At 39.9% G+C, this 21342-nt stretch overlaps 1 protein-coding gene across 4 annotated transcripts in view; it reads left to right on the forward strand.

The window, feature by feature from the left end:
- The window catches only part of elavl2 (ELAV like neuron-specific RNA binding protein 2), a 29950-nt gene extending 12404 nt beyond the window's left edge, over nt 1-17546 (forward strand). Inside the window, exons 2-8 of one of the 4 annotated variants that reach the window (XM_031756346.2) lie at nt 32-122; nt 1172-1415; nt 7032-7135; nt 10095-10248; nt 12038-12263; nt 12867-12905; nt 14818-17546. In XM_031756346.2, the coding sequence (XP_031612206.1) occupies nt 51-122; nt 1172-1415; nt 7032-7135; nt 10095-10248; nt 12038-12263; nt 12867-12905; nt 14818-15148 (1170 nt within the window). In that variant the 5' untranslated portion in view covers nt 32-50 and the 3' untranslated portion in view covers nt 15149-17546. The remainder of the gene's footprint in view (nt 1-31; nt 123-1171; nt 1416-7031; nt 7136-10094; nt 10249-12037; nt 12264-12866; nt 12906-14817) is intronic. The other 3 variants (XM_039610424.1, XM_039610423.1, XM_039610425.1) reach the window with 3 other exon arrangements.
- Nucleotides 17547-21342: the final 3796 nt, after the last annotated feature.

Genomic DNA, 21342 nt, shown 5'->3' on the forward strand with positions numbered 1-21342 from the left:
CATGAAGTACTTTTTGTGTCCACATTTTCAGACGGCAACTCCAAACTAACATGGCAGTCAGACTGTGCGATGTGGCTTCTCTGCTTAGAAGTGGTTCGTGGGCGCCTGAGCCTTGGACTGGGGTCTGTGGCACTTTTTATTTTTATTTTTGGAAATTATTTGTCCAGAAGGCCTCTTTGTCTCAGTGCTCAGGCCATACCAATGATAGTTCTTGTATTATAACATTAAATTTAAATCAATGTACATATTAAATGTAGGCACCTTTTTGCAGTTTCTATGAAAAGCTCCCATGTTTAATGTCTCACTGTATTGGTATGGTCTAAAACTGTCTACTCTGTATTTAACTTATAGCATCACTGCTTTTAAAATTATAGCGTTGTAGTCTCTGTGACGATAATTTAAAGTGAGAACAATAGTGGTGTGATTACATCGCTCTGCTTTCTGGTGAATCTGTTAATTAAGGATGACTCTTCATACATTAACGTGCTGCTGGTTGCCTTAACTCATTACCGCATCGTTTCGGCCTGTTCCCCAATGCTAGCATACTGATGGCTGCAGGTTTTGGGCTTCCGTAGGCTTGGCATTTTCTAATTTTGGTGAATGAAATGTTACTGCCGCGGTAGGAAGTTTAAATCCTGGAAAGATAATTTTTAATATTCTCACCTCAGTTGTTGCGTATATGGCAGATTAATAGATATGCCTTATTGCATAGGGTGTCATGTTTTCTCATAAAAGCAGCAATAACAAATACCAGAGTAATTAAACAAATTTGGAGGGGTCCAATCTCAACTTCCAGTTGAGTATTTTTAGGGTTATATTGCTAAAGTCTAACATCTGTCCTCATACCTAAGCTAAAGTCAAATTGAGTACAGGTTTTAATCATGTCAGTTTCTTCTGTGGTGATAAACTCTTGACATTGACAGCTTGCAGTGTTTTTTTTTTAATTTTTTTTGTGGTTAATTACCTGTAATGCTGTGCTGCATTAAATGATTAACTCTGTTTTTTCTTTAATTTTGTGAGCTCTTCTTTAAATTTCACCAGTGGTTGTTATTCCACTAAAACAGTGTTTACTGTGTGAAGAGCGTCCTTTTTTTAACTGCTGGTTTTATGCTTTTTGTTTTATTTGCATTTAGTTTTGATTTTTTTTTTTTTTTTCTTTCTGTCTCTTTAGCAGGTAATTGCTGCCATGGAAACACAGCTATCCAATGGGCCCACTTGCAACAACACAAGCAACGGTCCTTCAACTATCACAAACAACTGCTCCTCACCTGTAGAGTCAGGGAGCGTAGAGGACAGTAAAACTAACTTGATAGTCAACTATCTGCCTCAGAACATGACCCAGGAGGAACTGAAGAGTTTGTTTGGGAGCATCGGAGAAATTGAGTCCTGTAAACTAGTTCGAGACAAAATCACAGGTAACAACTGTTTGCATTGCTAACGCTGGTTAATGACTGCAGAACCACCTATGCTGTGCATTATTTTGTTTTTTGCATTGGTGCATTTTTTCCAAATAGTTTTGTCTTAGATTTTTTATATTTAAAAAAAGACTATTTAGACTCTTTAGATTTTACTTTTCAGGTAATATAGATTTTGAACAAATGAGCGGCCTGTTTGTTCCATAGGCTTTTGTGTTGTGAGTTTTTTTTTTCCCTTTTTAAATAAGCCATAAAATAATTGACACCAACAAAGACTTCAATTCTGAAAATCATTGAGCATACGTACTGTTTGATTATACAGTCGGCAAAAAGGGAACATTTGAGCAATATTAACATTCATTTTTGAATCCGGTGCTCAAAGGGTTGATTTTTGCGTTCCACTGACAGTTGTGTCATTTTAAAAAATTGCACAATGTCATTAAAGATTTTCAACCTCGCTGTCATTCATCGAGGCCTGAAGTACAGTTTAAGTGTTCCTGTAACTGCTTTGATGTGTTGGTTTCTACTAGAGCCAGTAGGGAAATGGCATTTTCAGAAAACTCCCTGTGGGAACATCCTGTTCAGTGTACAGTATTTGGGTAGGTGGACAATTTGCAAATGATTTCAGGTTTTTAATGGGAGGGATGCAGCTGGCAGAGACACAGTGACACGGGTCTATGTGACATGAGCAGCTAGATAATGGTCCAGGCTGCAGGATTCTCACTACTAGCTGTTTGTGGTTAAGGTTATGGAGACCTTTCAGCGTTTCTCTCTGCCTGAGATGAAAATGCATTTGTTTTGTTTGCATTTTCTTCTGAATCAACAGTCAGCGGAGAGAGCGAGCAGAGCTTTTCCTTGAAATAATGCTTGAGGCTGAGAGAGGGGTGGCTCAGAGATGCAGTGACTTTAGATCCTGTGACTCTGACCTTCATTAAATTAACATGTCAACTGTACACCCACCCACTTTGAAATATTCCTGTTAATATTTCACAGTTCTTGTGTGTATACCTGATCATTATTCACAGGTCTGTCTTTGCAGGGTTGCTACCGTTCCCAAAAGTTACTGCTTCATTTTAAAAAATGCTGTCAAATCCTCAGACTGTGTCGAGCTAAATTGTCTCTCGCTGCCTCCAACTACACCAGCTGCATTCTCTTATGCTTTCTCTAAAAAGCATTTCTGTTATAGCTGTATTTGTAGAGCCCATATTTATAAAAGTGTGCTGGATTGTTTGGACTGGCACAACAGATGTGTAAATCAGGGAGGTTATATTTCATTGGTGTAACCAAATCATAGCAAGGAGTAGACCACAAACCCAGGATGGTGTTTGTGGGCGTAGAAGACGGGGGGGAGGGCAGGGGTCTTATTATTTATTTATTAAATTTAAACTATTTGCATGCAGTGATGATGAAAAATTTCAATCTTGCATGGGATAAATGCCCTTGTGTAGCCATGCATAAAAGAAATGTATTTAATAATGTGTGAAATGGGTTGCGTTGACTTGACAAGTGATCCCTGTTTAAAATCAGTGTACAGCACAGCCTACTTGGGTGATTGAACATAAACAACGTTTGATAGGTTGCATATTTAGGCGAGCTAGTGTGAACGCAACACTCAAACTAATTTCCGAGCGAGGCACTAAATGAAACGTGTTGTTTGAAATCAGCCTGCCCCTGTGTGAAAACGATTGAAGTACTACGAGGTCCTGATTCATGCATGCCGCAGCTGAAATGTAGGATTTGATTCAGGAAACGATAGAAGTGTTCTGTAGACGAGTTTTTTGGGTGACAGGACATATATCTGTATGTTGCCTTGTCTTTTCTTTTAGTATGGGTAATTTTCACTTCAATAAAGACGTAAATAGACATTCGTCTTGATCCAGGTGCTTTGAGCTTGATGATTTGCGCTCTTAAATGTTGATTTTATGTCTTTTCCACTACATTTTTTTTTTTTTTTGTGTGTGTGTGGTCCCTGAAGGGCAGGGAAATATTTTGTACAAATAATGTTCTGTGTCCATTAAGTACACTGAATCCTTGCATATAGTTTGATTTTTGACAATAAAAGATAACAGAACTTGATTTCTCTGAACAGACTAAAGTGCCTCTTCCAAACTTTTGACACATTTATTAGCCTCTGTTCAAAGAAGTCATGCCATTAGTTAATGCTGTGGTTTTTAAATATGGTCAATTTACCTTTAAAACACTAATTAGCACAGCCTTTTCAGGTAGCTGTAATTAAACAATTAAAACCCTTGCTTGATCCAGCTAACTATAGCCTGATCTCCAGCCTTGTGTCATTTTTAAACATGTAAAACAGCTGAGTGATCATCTGCAGAGCAATGATTTCCAATGATTTCGAGTCAGAGTGCAAAGAGGCGCAGATGGATGATTGTCTGATGGTGTTCTAGTCTTTGTCCTCCTTAGACCTCAGTGTAATATTCAGTACTGTTCACAACATTTACTACAGAGATTTAAACCAGCTCGAGTTGTATTTATGGATTCAGGCTGCTGATGGAGTTCAACACAGTACTGTGCCGGGACAGTACTTTTTACATGTTTACAAATATATCCTGAAGTAAACACTACATGCATTTAACCATAGCACGTACAGGTGTATCTTGGATTTATTTTTCTTCTTCTATGGTGGGACTCTACTGAGATGGAAGCACGGTGACTCGCTTGTGGTCCCCACAGTTTTCCTCAAGTACAATGGGAGGCAGAGCCTTTCTATAGAACCAGCTCCCATTTTGGATTCAGGAGACACGCTCTCTCTGCTTTTAAGATTGGCCTTCAAACTTTCCTTTTTCATAAAACTTTCAGTTAAGGATGTTTCATTTGACCCTGAACCATTGCATCCATAGTTAAGCTGCTATAGGTTCAGGCTGCTGGGGGATTTCTAACGATGCACTCAGTGTTTCTCCTTCACCCGCCTCTCTTCACTCTGCGTTTACATGACACTACTTTGTCTTCTTTCTCCAGTGCTTGTTGTGCTCGTCTCTCTGCTGTGTGGTTCTCTCCTCTCCTTTCCAATCTCCCTTTAACTGGTTTATTCCAGCTTTTCCACCCTACCATCATCAGGTTTTGGCTCATAGGGAAATGCATGCTTGTTAGGATTCTCACGCTTTGACATTGTGTTTCAAGGTAAAAACCCTACAAAGTGTTTTGAGGCGACCGTTGTGATTGTCGCCATGAATAAAACTGACAGTTGCAGCAGGCTCTTTAGTGAATCAGTGCTTAGATGAATTCTGTTGCTGCAAACTCTAAAATATCAGTGTGGCTATTTTGTAATTATATTTATTTTTGTTGAAGTAGAAATGCAGCCAGCTGGAGACGGTGAATTCTTGGCTCTCCAGCTGGCAGAAGATGCATGTCAAAGAGCATGCTTAAGGAAGGTAAATTATAGGTAACTGTGTGCATTTGCATAAACAGCCCTGCCTTAAGCAAATTAAAGCTCTGTAAAGGGCATTAATCCCCACTGTTGAGCTCTAGTTTCTATCAATGCACAAGTTAAATTTAATATAGAAGCTGCACTTTTGATTTGAAAATAAGCTTTTAAAGTAGTGCTTTTTATCCTTTTAAGGGAGCTTGAATTGGTGCTTAATAAAATGCCCTTAATGTTATTCAGAACCTCGGTTATTTCTCAGGAATGATTCTCGTTTTCAGCTCTGCATAAAACCATATCCCCTCCAGACTCTGTTGCTTTTGTCTCTCCCTTGGCCCTTTGGCAATGGATTTAAGCCAGCCTACATCTGTGCGCTGCTGCTACATCAGATGTTGAGTAATCACCAGAGAGAGATGCATGCTTCCTCTTTGCTTTAAATGTTCACGCTTTGGCTGCTGCTGCAGAAAGCAGCTTAGTCTGTGTCATTTTCCTCCCACTATGGATAGCACTCGGTCTGTACTGGAAGCTGGGTGCAGCTCTCTGAAAGTGCTTCTCAGCATGTCTCTGCTGCTCCTTTAATGACAGCTGAAAGCCAACAAGTTGTTTGTTAAAGGGCCTCTTGTCTTTACAGTGGATGCGATGGATGTTAGACACTCCATAGGAAGGTGTCACAAAAGCTTTGCATGCTGGTATAGAGCGTCTGTAGGGGAACATTGTACAGCAAGCATTTCGCCCTCAGGGCTCAAGTAGATGTTTCATTTCACCAGCTCATTTCAAAGACTTGGCATATTTCTCCTGGCGATAATGCTCCCTGACCTGGAGGTGAAATTAAGTTTATGAACTTTGTGAGTCACTGCTTGTTCTGCTGTGATCAAGCAGTGAGATGGATTAAAGCGGTATGGGTGTATATAGGGAGTTCAGCTGCGGAGAAAAGCAGTCTTGAGATATTTCATAGTTGGATGTTTAATTATTGTAAACAAAATTTAGTGTGCTCTGAGTTACAGTTCAGCCTGTTTAGGTGCAACACAGAAACCCGAAGATCACTTGAAAATGCATTTATTATTAAATCGTTATGCTTGATTATATGAATGAATATCTTAATACCATAACATTAATAATCCTATAATTAACCAGCAGTGGGATTTCAGTCTTTGAACTGTGCAGAGTAGTAAGGAATTGGTTCATATGAATGGCCTTTTCTCAGCTATTCACTGTAGCGATGCATCAACAAGGACAACTTACTGGTGCAAGAAAGCATCACCGGATAGATGCTGAGATAAATGTGTCCATTCTCATTACAAAATACTTGCATGCAAGAGGACAGTAATTTAATATCTAAAATTTAAATTGACAGATTACTTTAAATTCTGCGTGTCACCTGTGCAGTGGTGCACAGATGTGACAGTGGCTGTTACAGTATGGCAGCAGTAGGCATGAATGTCTCAATGAGAGCTTTTTGGGGGGCAGGAGGAAAAAATGTATATATTTTTTGCAGTTTGAAGCATGGAGTGAATTAATATATCATTGAAAGAATAGGAAGTCTAGTTTTACGTGCATTTAATTAGGGGCACCCGAGAGATGGAGAAAAGTCTATATTGAAGAGAAGAAATCTGCTACTGCAGGAAAAACTTCTGCCGCAATCATTGCTTTAATATAACTAATCAAAGTGCAGGTTAATGGTGTCATGAGCCTCACTGTCAGAGATTTAAATTATTTTTAATTTCCCAAAACTTTCCTATACTATTCAGCTTGTTTATATATGTGCTGCATTAATATGGTGAAACTGCTTGAGATGGTGAACTTGACCGGCAGTGAAATTGCAGAGAAACCCAGGATGTGGGTGGAGGAAATTGAATTGCCTCTGTGCACATAGAGAGTGGGTGTCAATCTATTGTACATTTTAGAGATAAACTGCAGCGGGAGGGGAAGACATTGAGCCTCGGCTACTTCGCTCTGTCGTAGATGAGTTGGTGTGAAAGCAGAGCAATTGCTTGTCATTTTTAATTTAAAACGTGTTTGTCAAAGAGCGTGTTGAGTTTGTTTACAACCTGTGGTAAATTTCCTGAGATTTGTAGGAAATGGTTTGACCTCTGTGCTGTGCCAGATATGAAATTGTTTGGGGAGGGGGTAAAACCACATTTATGCTAATTCTGCTGATTCCAAAAAGACCTGTTTTTGCACACATTTATTGTCTTGAGTTTCATGTCACATTAATTTTATTTATATTGTGATTGCAGGGCAGAGCCTAGGCTATGGATTTGTGAATTATGTGGACCCAAAGGACGCAGAAAAGGCCATCAATACCTTAAATGGCTTGAGACTTCAGACCAAAACCATCAAGGTAAGACATCATATGTTATCCTTTTTGACAGGTTTGAAAAAATAAATAAAGTCCTACCGGTTATATCTGGCTCTGTAGGTTGGAGTCGAGACATAATGAGGCTGGAGCAGTGTGGGGTGTAAAGGGAGCCTATTGTTAATCTGGGCACAGGCGGCTTTGCTTGGGCCTCTAGTAGAGCAGAACTGTTTCTATGGTTGCATGTGCTGTAGCACTGCTGTATGCCTTTACAGGGAGGTGGCTGCCATTAGCATTCATCAGGCAATGTAGCACTCAATGTGCTGGTGGAAAAACTCATTTGCTTCATATAGTGCTGCAGGATTTGTGGATAGTGGAGTCAGATTATTAGATGTGATACTTTTTTTTTTTTTCTTTTTTTGTGCTGGCCTTACGAGGAGCTAGCCTTCTCATATCAGGCAGAAAGCTATTAGAGAATTTCTGTGGGCAAAAACACATTTTGTAATAGAAAATTGATGTTTGAATAGCACCAAATTTGTAAGATGTACGCGTGATTATTTCTGTTTTTAACACTTTAATATTGTGCAGATGTGGCATGTCATGACAGTGGAAGATGTAGTGTTGTGAGCCATATCGCTTCAATTCCACAAATCGGAGCCCATCTTTCTCTCATGTCGCTGCCTGTCTCAGTTCATACCCCTGAAAGTAGAACATGGTAACATTGCCTTATGTATCACACATCCAAAACTCTCTAGCTGCCCTGTCAGAAGTGCAAATTAAACCCACTGAAGTGGAGGAATATACTTTGCAAATATTAGCATTAAATAAAGTGTGAAGGTTAGACTATGGAGGAGGCTGGGCAGGGAGCTTTAGCTTTTACTGTTATCAGTCTACTCTTCACCAGTGGTACACGGCAGATTTTGAGGTGTGGTCACTTGACCTTTATTTATTCCCATAAAATCATGACATAGGAATAGAGATGAGTGTGACGCTAACTGGAGGTGTGGATCTGCGAATGAGGGGAAGATGGCACACACACTCCGTTCTTTCCTTGTCTGATTCTCTCAATTCTCTTCCACAAAACCATCCTCCAACACTTATCACATCAGCTCTGAAAATTTAGGCTGCTTTGGTTCCTGCAGATTATCAGACAAATCTCGACATAACCGAAAATGAGATGGTGCATGGAGAAAAATGAATTTGACTGCTGAGGGGTGTAATGATGTATTGATCCACATGACCTGGTAGAGGATTATTGAGTCTACCTCTCTTTGCTATTACTTGTCTGGGTTTCTGGATGAATGTTTGTTTGCGCCCCATATTTATTCTAGCCTGTTGCTGGAGATTTTTCAGATATAATCTGAATTCAGAGGCAACAAAACCTCTAGGGTAGTTCAGATGAAGGTAAAGAGGCAACCACATTGCTGTGTAGAGCGATTTTTAACACTTAGGGGTTTTTTACAATTTTGTTTTATTTTGAAAGATGAGCTGTCTTGACGGGCCTGACGTTTAAATTGTCAGGATTTTGAGTTGAGGGACAAAATGTGACTGGTTAAAACTTTGTGGACAGGCTGGTTTGTCAGTGTCCAAATAATAAAATGTTTTAGTCTTTAGGTTTGCACTGAGGAAGACGGCAGCAGAAAGTGGCAATGCACCACCCTAATGTTGCTAAAACCCCACTGCTAACACTTATATCCTTTATATTAACTAATCTGTTACAAACACATTAAGTCACCGGAATTTGTGTACACCACTTTTTTTTTGCAAAGCCCTGATTTCCTTTCAACTGCATAACTGGGGTCTCTTGGGTTAAGGATGGGAAACGTTGAGCTCATTTTGGGACACTTTGAAAGGTAGCCGACGGTCTGTATTGAATGTCTGGTTTGTGGTCTCACTGTGTTATCACGTGATGGTTAAAGTTGGAATACAGATGGTTTTACAAACACTGGCGGGTTTGATGTCTGCTGGCTATGATGTTAGGAGATGCCATACACAGTAATGTAGTCTACAGAAGACGGTGTATTTAGTTTATCATGTGATGCAGTTTTGCATGTGGCCTGCAAGTTCACTCACATGTGAGTTAGGCTACGTTCACACTGCAGGCGAAAGCGCATCAAATCCGATTTTTTTTAATTTATTTTTTTTTTTTTGACCCTGTGCGACCCATATCCGATCATGGTATGACAGTGTGAACGGCACAAATCCGATATTTTCAAATCCGATCTGAGTCACTTTCGTATGTGGCACTGAATCCGATACACATCTGATGTTTTAGAAAGCAACTGCTGTTTGAACGGTCATGTCGCATTAAATCAGTCTTTTACTTCACTGACACAAGACAGACGCCAATTATCAGCGCCGGAGAAGCGCCCGAGAAGACCTTGCGAACGCTTCCTGGCCATCCAGCGTAGATGTCAGTGAAACTGTTGGGAAGACAACGTGAACATTTTATTTGTACTGTATAATCTGCAGATTCTGACAGAAATCTGCAACTATCCTTTGAAGCACCGCTTCTCTCTAAAACTGCAATAAGGATCATTATTAGGTTATTTACATTATTATGTAAATAACAAAATAACTTAAAGCAAAAATTGGGGAACATAAAGTCCGAAGTCTTTATATTAAGGGCCATCAGTCAAACAATATTGTTTGCTCTGGGTCTAAACAGAGCGCGTTGTGTGTGACATCTACTTTTCCGCATGCGGGCCGCTTTGAGCGTTCACACTAGAGCGCGTTTGCTGTCGCATTTTATTTGTAGTGTGAACAAGCAGACAAAAAAATCGGATTTGATTTTTAAAAAAAAAAAAAAAAAAAAAAATCGGAATTGAGCTTTAAGACCTGCAGTGTGAACGTAGCCTTAGTTTATATTCTCTCTGCTATGAATGGGTTACAGCATCTGTTCTTGTTAGTTTGGAGATGAGAATCAAAGGTGATGAATGGCTTAACCTGCTTGTGCTAAAACTGGCTGTAATATACTGAGGTCGTCAACTGTTTCCACTTGTAGGTTTCCTATGCGCGTCCAAGCTCCGCCTCCATCAGAGATGCAAATTTATACGTCAGTGGCCTGCCAAAAACTATGACTCAGAAGGAACTGGAGCAGCTCTTCTCTCAGTACGGACGCATTATTACCTCACGCATTCTGGTGGACCAGGTGACTGGTGAGTACAGCATGATGGCTTTCTCTCGTCTTTGTTCCATCTTCACTTTGCCACGCCCATCCTCCCATTTCCCTCCTGACTGCCAGCAAAATGACACAACCAGGACTGAGAAATGCATCAGAGGTGTTGCTACGAGGTTCCCAAAAATGCAATTTTCCACAAGACGTGCTCATAAATATGCATAGATGGAATATAAAGTTGAGTATAAAGTAGCAGGACTCGATGCTTCATAATTTCTCCCTCCTGCCTGCACTTACCTTCTTGCTTTTTCCCTTTTCTCTTTCCATCCCCAAGGTGTACATGTGATGCCTGTTTTATGGCAAGAAATGAAATGCATTTAGAGCGGTTATATTCTCCATTCCTCAGCTTTCAAGCAGAAGCCTTATGAAACACTAATAAACAGAATCTTTCACTGGGACATTTCCCAGTGGTTCTGTCCCACTGCTGAAGCTTATTCCTTCTGGCGTGTGTTATGGGAATGGCTGTTTTCATAGTTTTCAAACATAAAACCACTTGTTCCTTGAGAATTCACTTGGTCTTACCTTAGTATTAATAACCCAGCTCTGTCTTTCAAACACCAAAGCAGGATTGCAACCTGTGTTAATGAGCTAAAAATGTAAAAGTAGCAAAATGTGCAGCAAAAACTTCTTACACAAATGACATGGGAGGCTGGCCTGATTGACCAATACTGGCAAAGACTGCGCTCATTGGCAGGCAGCAGTGACAAATGTGACCGAGGGGAATGACATGCACTGGTGTCCCAACAGGGCATTACGAGGGTAAATAAGTCGAAGCAGCAAGTCAAGAGTGATGCAGCCCACTTAAAAGCCATTAAATACTTCAACTTAAATCCTCTCTAATCAATGTACAGGAGAAAGTGTTATTAAACAAACTAAATGTGCTGTCGCCCATAAATTGCTAATGCTAATCAACCCTATGTAAGATTAAGGCTGATGTGTGACTCACCTGCCACTGTGACACAAACTTCAGTATAAGTGCAATAAGTTTACGTCAGACTGTCACAAACTAACCAGCTTACATTACCAGTTTTTATTCATTTTCATTTAAATTTATTTATGTATTTACATAACTGTACATACTTGAGTGATTTCAAACTGCATTTTATTACTATAGCCCACCTGCAGCACATTTGCAACCCAACAGGGGGCCCCAACCCACACTTTGGGAATCACTGAGTTAAAGGAATAACTAAATATGAATAATTAGGTTGTGTCTCTAGAGTGTGTCAAAGACAAAGTACCTGCATCATCAGGTTTTCTACATCTGCGCTAACATAATGTAGCTTTTTCCTAATGCTCAGCTGCTAATAACAGACAGTAAAATTTCACTTTAACAGCTGTAATTTCTCTGTAAACTGCTACCAGCCTAGTTATATCTAAAGTTTACTTCATAGATGTCCATAAATACATGTCACGGATGATGTATGTCGTCCTCCTGTGTGTGTATGTTGTGTTATTTAATGAATTTCCAGATGTGGAACACACTTTGCTGTCAATACATACAAATTTAAAAAAGCAAATGTTTGTGGTTAAGCATGCTGTGAGGTCATGCTTTTAAAACTGGAGCAAGAAATGACTTTACAGTATAGTGATTGACCTTGAAAGCAGTTCACTATACTACTGGATAAAATGGTAAAAGTCATATTGGAGGGGAATAAAACGGCGCATCAGCATTAAATGAGTCTACTTAAAAGGCTGATCATTAGTTCATGTTTTGACAGTCAGGTGAAGCTCAGTATGACTAATCTTGAGTTACTGGGCTCTCTCAGGTGTTTCCAGAGGAGTTGGCTTCATTCGTTTTGACCGGCGAGTTGAGGCTGAGGAGGCCATCAAGGGTCTGAACTGTCAGAAGCCGCCTGGTGCCACCGAACCCATTACAGTCAAGTTTGCAAACAACCCGAGCCAAAAGACCAGCCAGGCACTGCTGTCCCAGCTCTATCAGTCACCCAATCGAAGGTACCCAGGACCCCTCGCACAGCAGGCACAACGCTTCAGGTAAAAGGGGCACACAAAAAAATATAATACTGCTAGTGAAGCTGATTTTGTTGACCCTCTGAGGTTTTTGGACATTAGCATTTAAATTGTCTCACTGGCAGTATTGTGAAAATATTCTGTGTCGGAGCTCGTCGGTACTCTGCAGAATATATCATCCCCATTATTACATTCTTGACTTTGCAGCATGTTGCAGAGGTAGGCCTACCACACAATCGGGTTTAAACAGATTTTTGGCAAATGTGGAAATGAGATGAGCAATGAATGAACAAATTGTGCAAGTTAATCCAAAAATGTGTTAATTTTCAGTGCGCTGATTGATGTCAGTGGTTGTTAAAGCTGCCACCCTGTCAGCCTAATTGACCCTTTTCTGCATGAACTGCAAGTCTCCTGTTGGCTGTGTTGTGAAGGATGACTGGGAAAAGTTCTTTCAACAGGCTAATAGGAACGTAATGGTGTTGGGATTCATTTAAGTGGAACAGCAGACTTTAATCGTGGTATCAGACCCATTACTCATCTTTGTCATCCTGTCAAAACTCATCAGCTTCCTCAAAAGTTTCTTTCTTATAAAATTAATTTGTCTCTTGGTGTTTTGCCTTTTTTAAGGTTGGACAATCTGCTGAACATGGCCTACGGAGTCAAAAGGTAAATTGACTTTCTGTTTTAGATTCTGTAGTCTGCCTTAATTGATCCTTGAGGGAAATTCCGAGCTAACGCGAGGGAGCTGATGGGAATACATTTTGTTTATTTCCTATGAGCTCTATGGCAGTATTGTGTAGGTAGTTAACACTGCATAAAGTGGCACTGATTCAATATGAGACTGCTGCTCAAAGCAAATGCTTTTCTGTGCATCCACAACAAATATACACACAATTCAGTTGGTGTGGGTGAATCAGGCTGTTTGTCTTCACAGTAAGTCATGATGTAAATATTGAACAGCTGCTGCAGATGCCTAAAGGCAGACCTGTGTATGCTGAGAGCATAGACTGGAGGGGCAGGGTCTCTCCATTGTGTCAGACCAGCGAAGGATGTCAAACTACCTGCTCTCACCTGAGCCAGTCACATTCCCTCTACTTTCCTCCCAGAGTCTGTCTGTAAGAATTCAGGGAATAAAAAGCTAAATTTATCTGATTTAAGCCGTTCTTACTGCCTGATAGATGGGGCATCATTTCTGGTTTGGTTTACCATTTGTAATGCATAAATAACATGACCACATTGTCTGTAGGTTGCTAACCGGGAACTCTGTATCATGTCTGATATCTTTTAATCTAATTGAGTATTTAGTACGTTAATACTAAAGAGCAGCATGTGGTCTGCTCAGCTGCCATGTTGGAGAATCTGAAGTGCAGTTTGTGGCAAAATGTAGTGACTCTTTATGGTTTGAACAAAGCAGAGTCTCTGTATCTGAGGGGACATTGAGGTGACTGTTTTAGTGGCCGTGTTTGGCATCCACTCAGTGTTTAACATAAACAGGTTTAGGTGTTTGTCCTTTAAACTTGTTCTCTGAAATAAGGAAACTGTAGAAAATCGGCTGCTGGTGATGCAGTGGAGTGCTTTAATCTAGAGCTAATGTCACAACATGTGATAGATTAAAGCACTGTCTACGCCGCTTGTCTACATAACAAAGGGCAGACTCTTACAATCTTACTCGCTATTGCACAAAATTGCACGTTTGTATTTGGAGCTTCGTACTCTTACCTTGATCTATTATGGACAGCCCTGTCCTGCTTTAAACTTTGTTGCGTCAGACGTCTTTCAGGATTCGCCAGGATACCAGTTTGTCTCAGTTCAGTTTTATAAGAATGTCTTCCTCATGTGTGTGATTGAAGTCCAGTTCCCTGAAAGCTCAAAGAGCCATCACCAGCAGCAATAGACGTGCGATTTCTCCTCTGCCGTGCTCGTTGGCTGACGTCTTGGTTGCCAAATCTCTCTGTGGGTCCTTGATGCTGGGAGCACACCTGTCATAGTGGATGTTCCCTGAGAGGCCAAGTGGAGCAGCTAATCTTGTGTGACACCTGCTGCAATAATTCATAGGCTTTTCATGCACTTTGAATTTTGTTTCTTAAATCTGCAAAAGCACACTTACCAAAGGCCAGAGCCTTTCTGTGCCTCGTTATTATGCTCTTGGCAACTGCCACATTTATATAGAATTTATTTCCCTTTATAATTTGCCAGTTTTTGATTTGGAGGAAATAATTTCCTTTGCAGTCGTGAAGCTACAAACTAAATGTGTGGGGAGTAGCTCGAGGACTGAATCTGTGCATTTATTTCTGAGGTTTGCTGCTCGCTAACGGTGACGGCTCAGGTGACTTGCTGCAGAAGATGAAGTGTTTTGTGAAAAATCTGATTACGTAATTCCTAAAATGAAAGAATGGCACTAGCACCATATGGCCATAGAAGCATCCATGGCTCACGATGTGTGGGTAGAGCTGATCCCTGCAGAGACTTGTCACACTCTGTTAGGCTTGTTGGTACGATCTCCTGTCTTATAAAATGGCCCGTTTTGTGCTCATTTTGGCTCTTGCCTTGAACCATGTTACTTTTTGTGTTTTAACAGCAGGTTCTCCCCGATGGCCATTGACGGGGTGACCAGCTTGGCTGGCATCAACATCCCGGGGCACGCGGGCACTGGCTGGTGCATCTTCGTCTACAACCTGGCTCCGGACGCAGATGAAAGCATCCTTTGGCAGATGTTCGGGCCGTTTGGTGCTGTCACAAACGTCAAGGTTATCCGCGACTTTAACACAAACAAGTGCAAAGGATTTGGTTTTGTCACCATGACTAATTACGACGAGGCAGCTGTGGCCATCGCCAGCTTGAATGGATACCGCCTTGGGGACAGAGTTCTGCAAGTGTCATTCAAAACCAACAAAACACACAAAGCCTGAAACTCAGATTGTTTCTAGAAAACTCACCAGAAAATGGAAACAGAAAATGGAAGCGTATTGACCGTAACTTTCTACATTAGTAACAAGAGCTTTGTAAATCAGTGTTGCGAAGAAAAACGATATTTAGCGTCCAACAATGTGATCTTTTTTCTTTTTTTTTCCTTCTCTTTTTTCCCATTGCTACACTTTGAATCTTCTCTATACTTTAAAACAGAAAATACCTGCAGGTCTTGATGCCTGTCATGTTGACTTCTTGCTGTCTTTACAGATGGACCATCTAAAATGTTACTCTAGGTTTTGTCATTTTGTTGCACATCTGCTTTGAAACAGTAAGTCTTGTAAAGTTATGTGTAGTGATTTTTCTTTGTACTTCTGTGTCCTGATTTGCCACAGGTGCGTTTATGCCTTCGGTGGTTAGCAAGTACTTGCGTTGAACTATTTGCGGTTCTGTTAATTTTGTAAGTATTCTGTTTCCTGTAATATCAGTTGGTTATTGGTTGGCTGCATAATGTTGCTTATTGTACAATTAACAGATAAAAAGACAAAAAAAAAAAGATTCTTAAAGCAGTACCTTGCCAAAGAGCTAAGAACCTCTTTGATGTGGGTTTAAAAGCATCTATTTTTATAAAAAGAAAAATTTGGAGAAACTTTTTACTGGACCTGGAACAAAATATTTTGACTTGGATACTTTGAGAAATATCTTCATATGACACCTTGTGAGCTTTTGAACTTTACAAGAAAGTTTGCAGTGGTTGAAATTTCTGGAGAGATTTATGATGTAAAAGATACCTTTTGAGATCTTTGTATTACCTTTAGATTATAGAATCAGTGGCAGTGCTGGTTTCATTTGTAAAATCATCTGTGGGTACCCCCCTCCCCTCAGTCGTCTGGTCGTTACGGCTAGCGACTCGCTTTCCGGTCTGATTTGGAAACGGACAAAACTTCAAAGGTTGATCTGCAAAAAGTGCATGAAAAATTAAAAACATGGAGATATAAAGGTAAATGGGGGATTTAAAAAAAAGGGAAAAAAGAAAAATCAGTTCTTCCTCTAAGATTCCCTTCAGATGGAGCTCATGGTGTTTTGTGGTGTATCTACAATATCATTAGACTGATTTTTGTCTTAATATCAACCGATGAGGGTTTTTACATACTTTGTATGAAAGATTGAAGACAAGCCAGTGAAGGCAGCAGCATCAAAAAAACATCTAGTGTGACAAATAGAAGGGTTCCTCCTGAGCTTTGAGCTGTGTAAATAAGTCCTTTTTTATGTTGAGTACTTGGCAGACTTTGGTTTTCGTTTGGACTTCATTGAAAAGTGTGATTATTATATACAACTTGATTTTTCTTTTCGGGACTGTGTAAGGTCTTTTTTTGTTTTTGGATCTTTATTTATTTTCAGTTTCTCTTAAGTTAAAATACTTGAGTTGTTGTCCTATGGACTAGCATTAGTGCATCGAATTTGTTGGTTGTTAGGTCTGTAGATAGTCTTGCTTCGTTAAAAAAAAAAAAAAAGGTATTAAGAAACTATAGACATTTGTTTTGTTTTGTTTTTTTTATATATAAACATTATAGATATATATATTTATGTGGTAAAGAATGGATATAAACCACAGTTTTGAACTATTTGATTACTTTTTTCATACTCATATCTATATATATATAAATATATACGTAATGCATATAACCTGTCTTTAAAATCGTAAAAAGGTGTATATTGCTTTATTCACTTTGGGGAAGGGCGGTGAAGCGGTTCCATTAACAATAGCAAAGTTGGTTGCAGAAGTTTGTCAACATCTAGCTCATCTCGAACACACGAACGGAGGCTGGTCGAGCCTTAGATGCACTGAATACTGCACCTGCATCCTGCTTGGTATTTCAACCGATTATTAGTCATGCTTCCCCCTTAAACGAGCAGTGTGCTATGCATTATATAATTATCTTTGCAACTGCTTTTTCTTGTTTATCTATTCCTTCTTTGTGTTACTTGTACAAGTTAAACTTTAAGTCTAGATGAGTTGTGATACTTGCTGCTGTAGGGAAGAGACAACATTTGTCATGCCTGACCTGCCACTGCTGAGAATAAGTTTTGTTTTTCCTTTATGTAACCGCTTGATGATTTTCTCTTTTCTTTTCTTTTTTTTGGGGTCTTGGGAAATTGTGCTGCAGGTCTGGCATGAGGAAATGTTTCCTCCCATCCCTCTTTTCTCAATTCCTAATATGAGAGTGATTATTTATTTGAAGTTGTATAGTCTGACTTGGTTCACAGCATTTTTGGAATAGAATCTTTTTGTTAAGTATTTAAAAGGATGTACATGTTCTTTACTTTGTGTTTGGATACTTTTGGATTTATTTTTTTTTTTTCCATGTTCAGTACATCAATAAATAAGTTGAAGGGCAATGAAGCTTTGTGATTGGATCATTCCTGTTTCCTGTCTGACAGGAAACTGAGTTTTACTAACTACATGCCAAAATGTTCAGTTGTAAACTGGAAACGACCCCGATTAACTAAACGATCTTATTGCTTTGCTTTTCATTTGACAGTTGCTCAAATACTTCAGTATTGAGTTTTTAACTTTAAATGATATGATGCACTTCCCTGCTGATGGGCAGATTTCTGGGCTTTTAAAGCTCTCTGCTTCTGTAGTAATTCTCTCCACTTACACGAGAAAGGCAAATAGATTCGCAAAATGTTTAAATGCCCGGTGACTCAAACTTTACTGGCACTAAAATGGTAGGGTTTATCTTTTCTAAATTGAATTGGACAGGATTTATTTTAGAATGAAGTAGCCTTAAAGTGGACCTGTTATTAATGGCTCAAAGTCTTCCCTATTTAGTACTCGTCCTTGGTGCAGCGCTTCAGTTCATCCACCGTCTCAAACGAGCTCGACTGGTACAAAGGGCTGTGCCACGAAAATGTCCAGCAGCAGCTTGAACTGATCATACAAGCCCGGATGGATCCATGCTTTCATGTTAAAGTCTGACCCTGACTCACTGGAACCAGCCTGTGTGAGTTGTAGCCCCAGTTTCCTGTTCTGGGATGACAGAGTCCTGCTACTTTAGTCCATCTGCTCCAAGATTCAACATGTTGTTCATTCACAGATGCTCTTCTGCGGAACTTGGTTGTTACGAGCGGTTATTCGATTTAGTTAGTACAAAGCAGTCTTGCTGTTTTCTTCTACTACAATATTTTCCTTTTTGGACATTTCTCTAAACCTTAGATGGTGGTGTTGGGAAACCAGTAGATTAGTTTCTGAAATATTCAGACCAACCTGTCTGGCATCAACAACCAGGACACCGACACTCAGTTTGAACTTCAGCAGGCTGTGTTGACGTGTCCACGTTGGCCCCATAATAACTTTAACCAAATTTGCATTTAAAAGCAATTGAAAGTGAACCTAATAAAGTGGCCACCTTTTACTGAAACCTTACGATCATGAGATGACGCTTTTGACCCACCCAACTGCTTCACTTTGGAAATTTGGGGTGGGAGGCGGGGTTGCCACTGTAGCTGTACCTTAGCTTTTCACTGCACTGTAGTACTGAGGTTGGAGTAGTTTAGATACAATATTTGAAAGTGCTGAACTTCAAATGTGTTTAAAAAAAAAAAAAAATGCTAATCTATTTTCAGGTTACTTCTGCAGGAGGTTGAGGTATAATTGGGGCACAGTTCAGGTGCTGACTTGAATGTTCCAACACAAAGAGCAGCACAAGGCTTGAAGGAAGAAGCCTGGTATAGAGTATTGATTTCTTTTTCTTTCTCCCCTTCCTTTTTTATTTTTTATTTTTTTATCTCATGCTCCACTTGAGGCTGACGGTCGCTGATGAAATGGCCTGCTTTGAAGTGCGCTTCCCTACAGAGCAGCCACCTCACACTGCCCGACTGTCATTTTAGGGGCACTGCAAGGACGTAGATGGGAGCTGCTTTATAAGCCAGTGCCTTTTCTTTTTTCTTCTCTTCCCCCTTTTGTAAAGAAAGCATTTCTGAAGTATCCACTGTTTTTTTGGGGGGAGTGGGGTTTCAGCACACGGCTCAGTTTAATGAAAACAATATTTATGGCATGCTCAATCATGTAGTCATTCTAGCTCTGTTTGGCTCCAGCAGATAAGAAGGCTGCTCTTTGAGCTGCTTATAAAGCTTCCCCTCCGATATTTACGGTTCCATTAGCCTGCGTGCGCAAGCAGAAATGTCTTTCCCTGAAAGGAGTCATTTTTTCAGTTTAAAAGCAGTGTGTCAATATTAAGATTGCATGACACTTCTCTGGTTTGCGGATCTTTGCTGGAAACAGATGATGTGTGAGGGAGTTTTGGCTGAGCGACAGCGTGCTTGGTTTTTATCTGACACGTTAGCGGCTCTTCTCGCAGCTGAAACTGGTCTTATCGTGGCACTACAAATGATTTTGAACTGTGTGCAGTGATTACATGCTGCTAGTAAAAACAGGATTAGGCTTCAGCAGACGAGTTGGTGTGAGTTTATAGCACGTCGTGCTTTTAGTTGTTTGACATAAAGAAATGCACTTTCAGTGGGTTTCCTCCAGCTGTGCACTGAATCAGCAGTGTTTTGGCAGGTGCAGAAAATTGCATCGACTTCCCTTTGAATGCTCGTTCAAAGATTTCATTCAGATCGCAAGGTGAAGCACAAAGGGCTAAAAATTAGCTTTTTGCCTTTGGCGGGGATACCGTGTTATCTTCTGTGACACATTAGTGTCTGCAAGGACAAAAAAAAATCAATCTTCTAATCATGCGGTGTATAAAACATGAACATGATCAATGTGTTTTTGACGACTCCTCGTGGAGCCTTGATGTTAGCAGTTAGCACCTTTAGCATACACAACTAGATTGCTTGACTGATGCATTTAAGCTTGTGGGTTTCATGGTTTTAATGGACGGTTCACTGCAAAATTAAAAACTACTCAAGACCATAAAGAGAAACAAACTTCAGCTGCTTATGTTTCCTCTGCTGTTAAACTGTTTCTTGGATAATTTGAGTTTTCCAGAGTTGGAAAGATGATTTTTCACTTTGTTCGTGTATGCAAAAAATCAACGAAATACTTATAGCCATGTTTTGTGTACGACATCAACAACTCTGCATCGCTTACCAAAAGTAGTTTTGTCTACTTGAGAGCATTCATGGGAATGTTCCCAGTCAGAAACGTGTTCTCCACAATTATTCCAGCGCCACATGAATGCACAATGAAGCTATTGTTCATGGACTTTCATTAGATGTCCTCCCATAGGTCAGCCTGAATAAACTGCAGTGAAAGAATTTCAGTAAGTCTTTCTTTATTACAGAAAAACAAAATGTACAAACTGGACCAGCGTGCAGGGTTTCATTTACTGAAGCATAAAAAAAACCCTGAAAGCTGTAGTTTGTTGGAGCACGGCGATGTCTCGATCTGTAGTATTTAAACGCAATTTGGACTTCACGGATATTTTTATGAACCTTGTGATGCGTTCTTCCAATCAGGTTTGGAAAAACATTGTAAATGAAGGTAATGCATTTGAACACAACTGCAAGAATGATTTGATATTTTTAATACAATTTATTAAAATACCCATTAGTATTTCAGCTCAAATATTCCATGTAGGAGCCACATTTGAGCTGAAATACCCTTTTGTAGGTTTTTTTTGGGGGGGGGTCTCAGAATTCTTCTATTCTCCATGTAAATTAATTAAATTCAAAAAGATTCCCCGAGTTGTGATTTTAAAGTTTTCTACATCCATATGTAATCAAATCTGGGCTTTGATTGGCCCACTCCATATCACCATTTCCTCTTTCTGAGCCAATCTCTGGTGCTTGGCATCATTATCCCACCAAAAGCATCCACTTCAGGTTCAACTTGAACTTTCCGACAGGTGGCTTCATCATCAAGCAGTCTGATGACATGCAGATGTTAGTCAGTGGATACCAGTCTCTGTGGCTGCCCCACACACTCTTTGTACAGCTTTATCTTTGATTTGGCCGTTCAGGGACAAATATTCCAAAATCCCCGGTCTTTGTATGTTCATAATTTTTGGAATGCAAAGTTCTTCCACTGGTACCAATCTCATTCCAGTTACATTTCTCTGCTTTCTCTGATTGTATATGCATGCACCGAGATTTACCTGCAGATGCTGTGAAGCTATTTTGTCTATTATTATTTTATTTATTGGAGACAATTTTTATCTTTAAAGCCATTAGTAGTGATTTTCCATAC

This window comes from Oreochromis aureus, linkage group 3 (assembly GCF_013358895.1).
Source record: "Oreochromis aureus strain Israel breed Guangdong linkage group 3, ZZ_aureus, whole genome shotgun sequence".
Taxonomy (NCBI): Eukaryota; Metazoa; Chordata; class Actinopteri; order Cichliformes; family Cichlidae; genus Oreochromis; species Oreochromis aureus.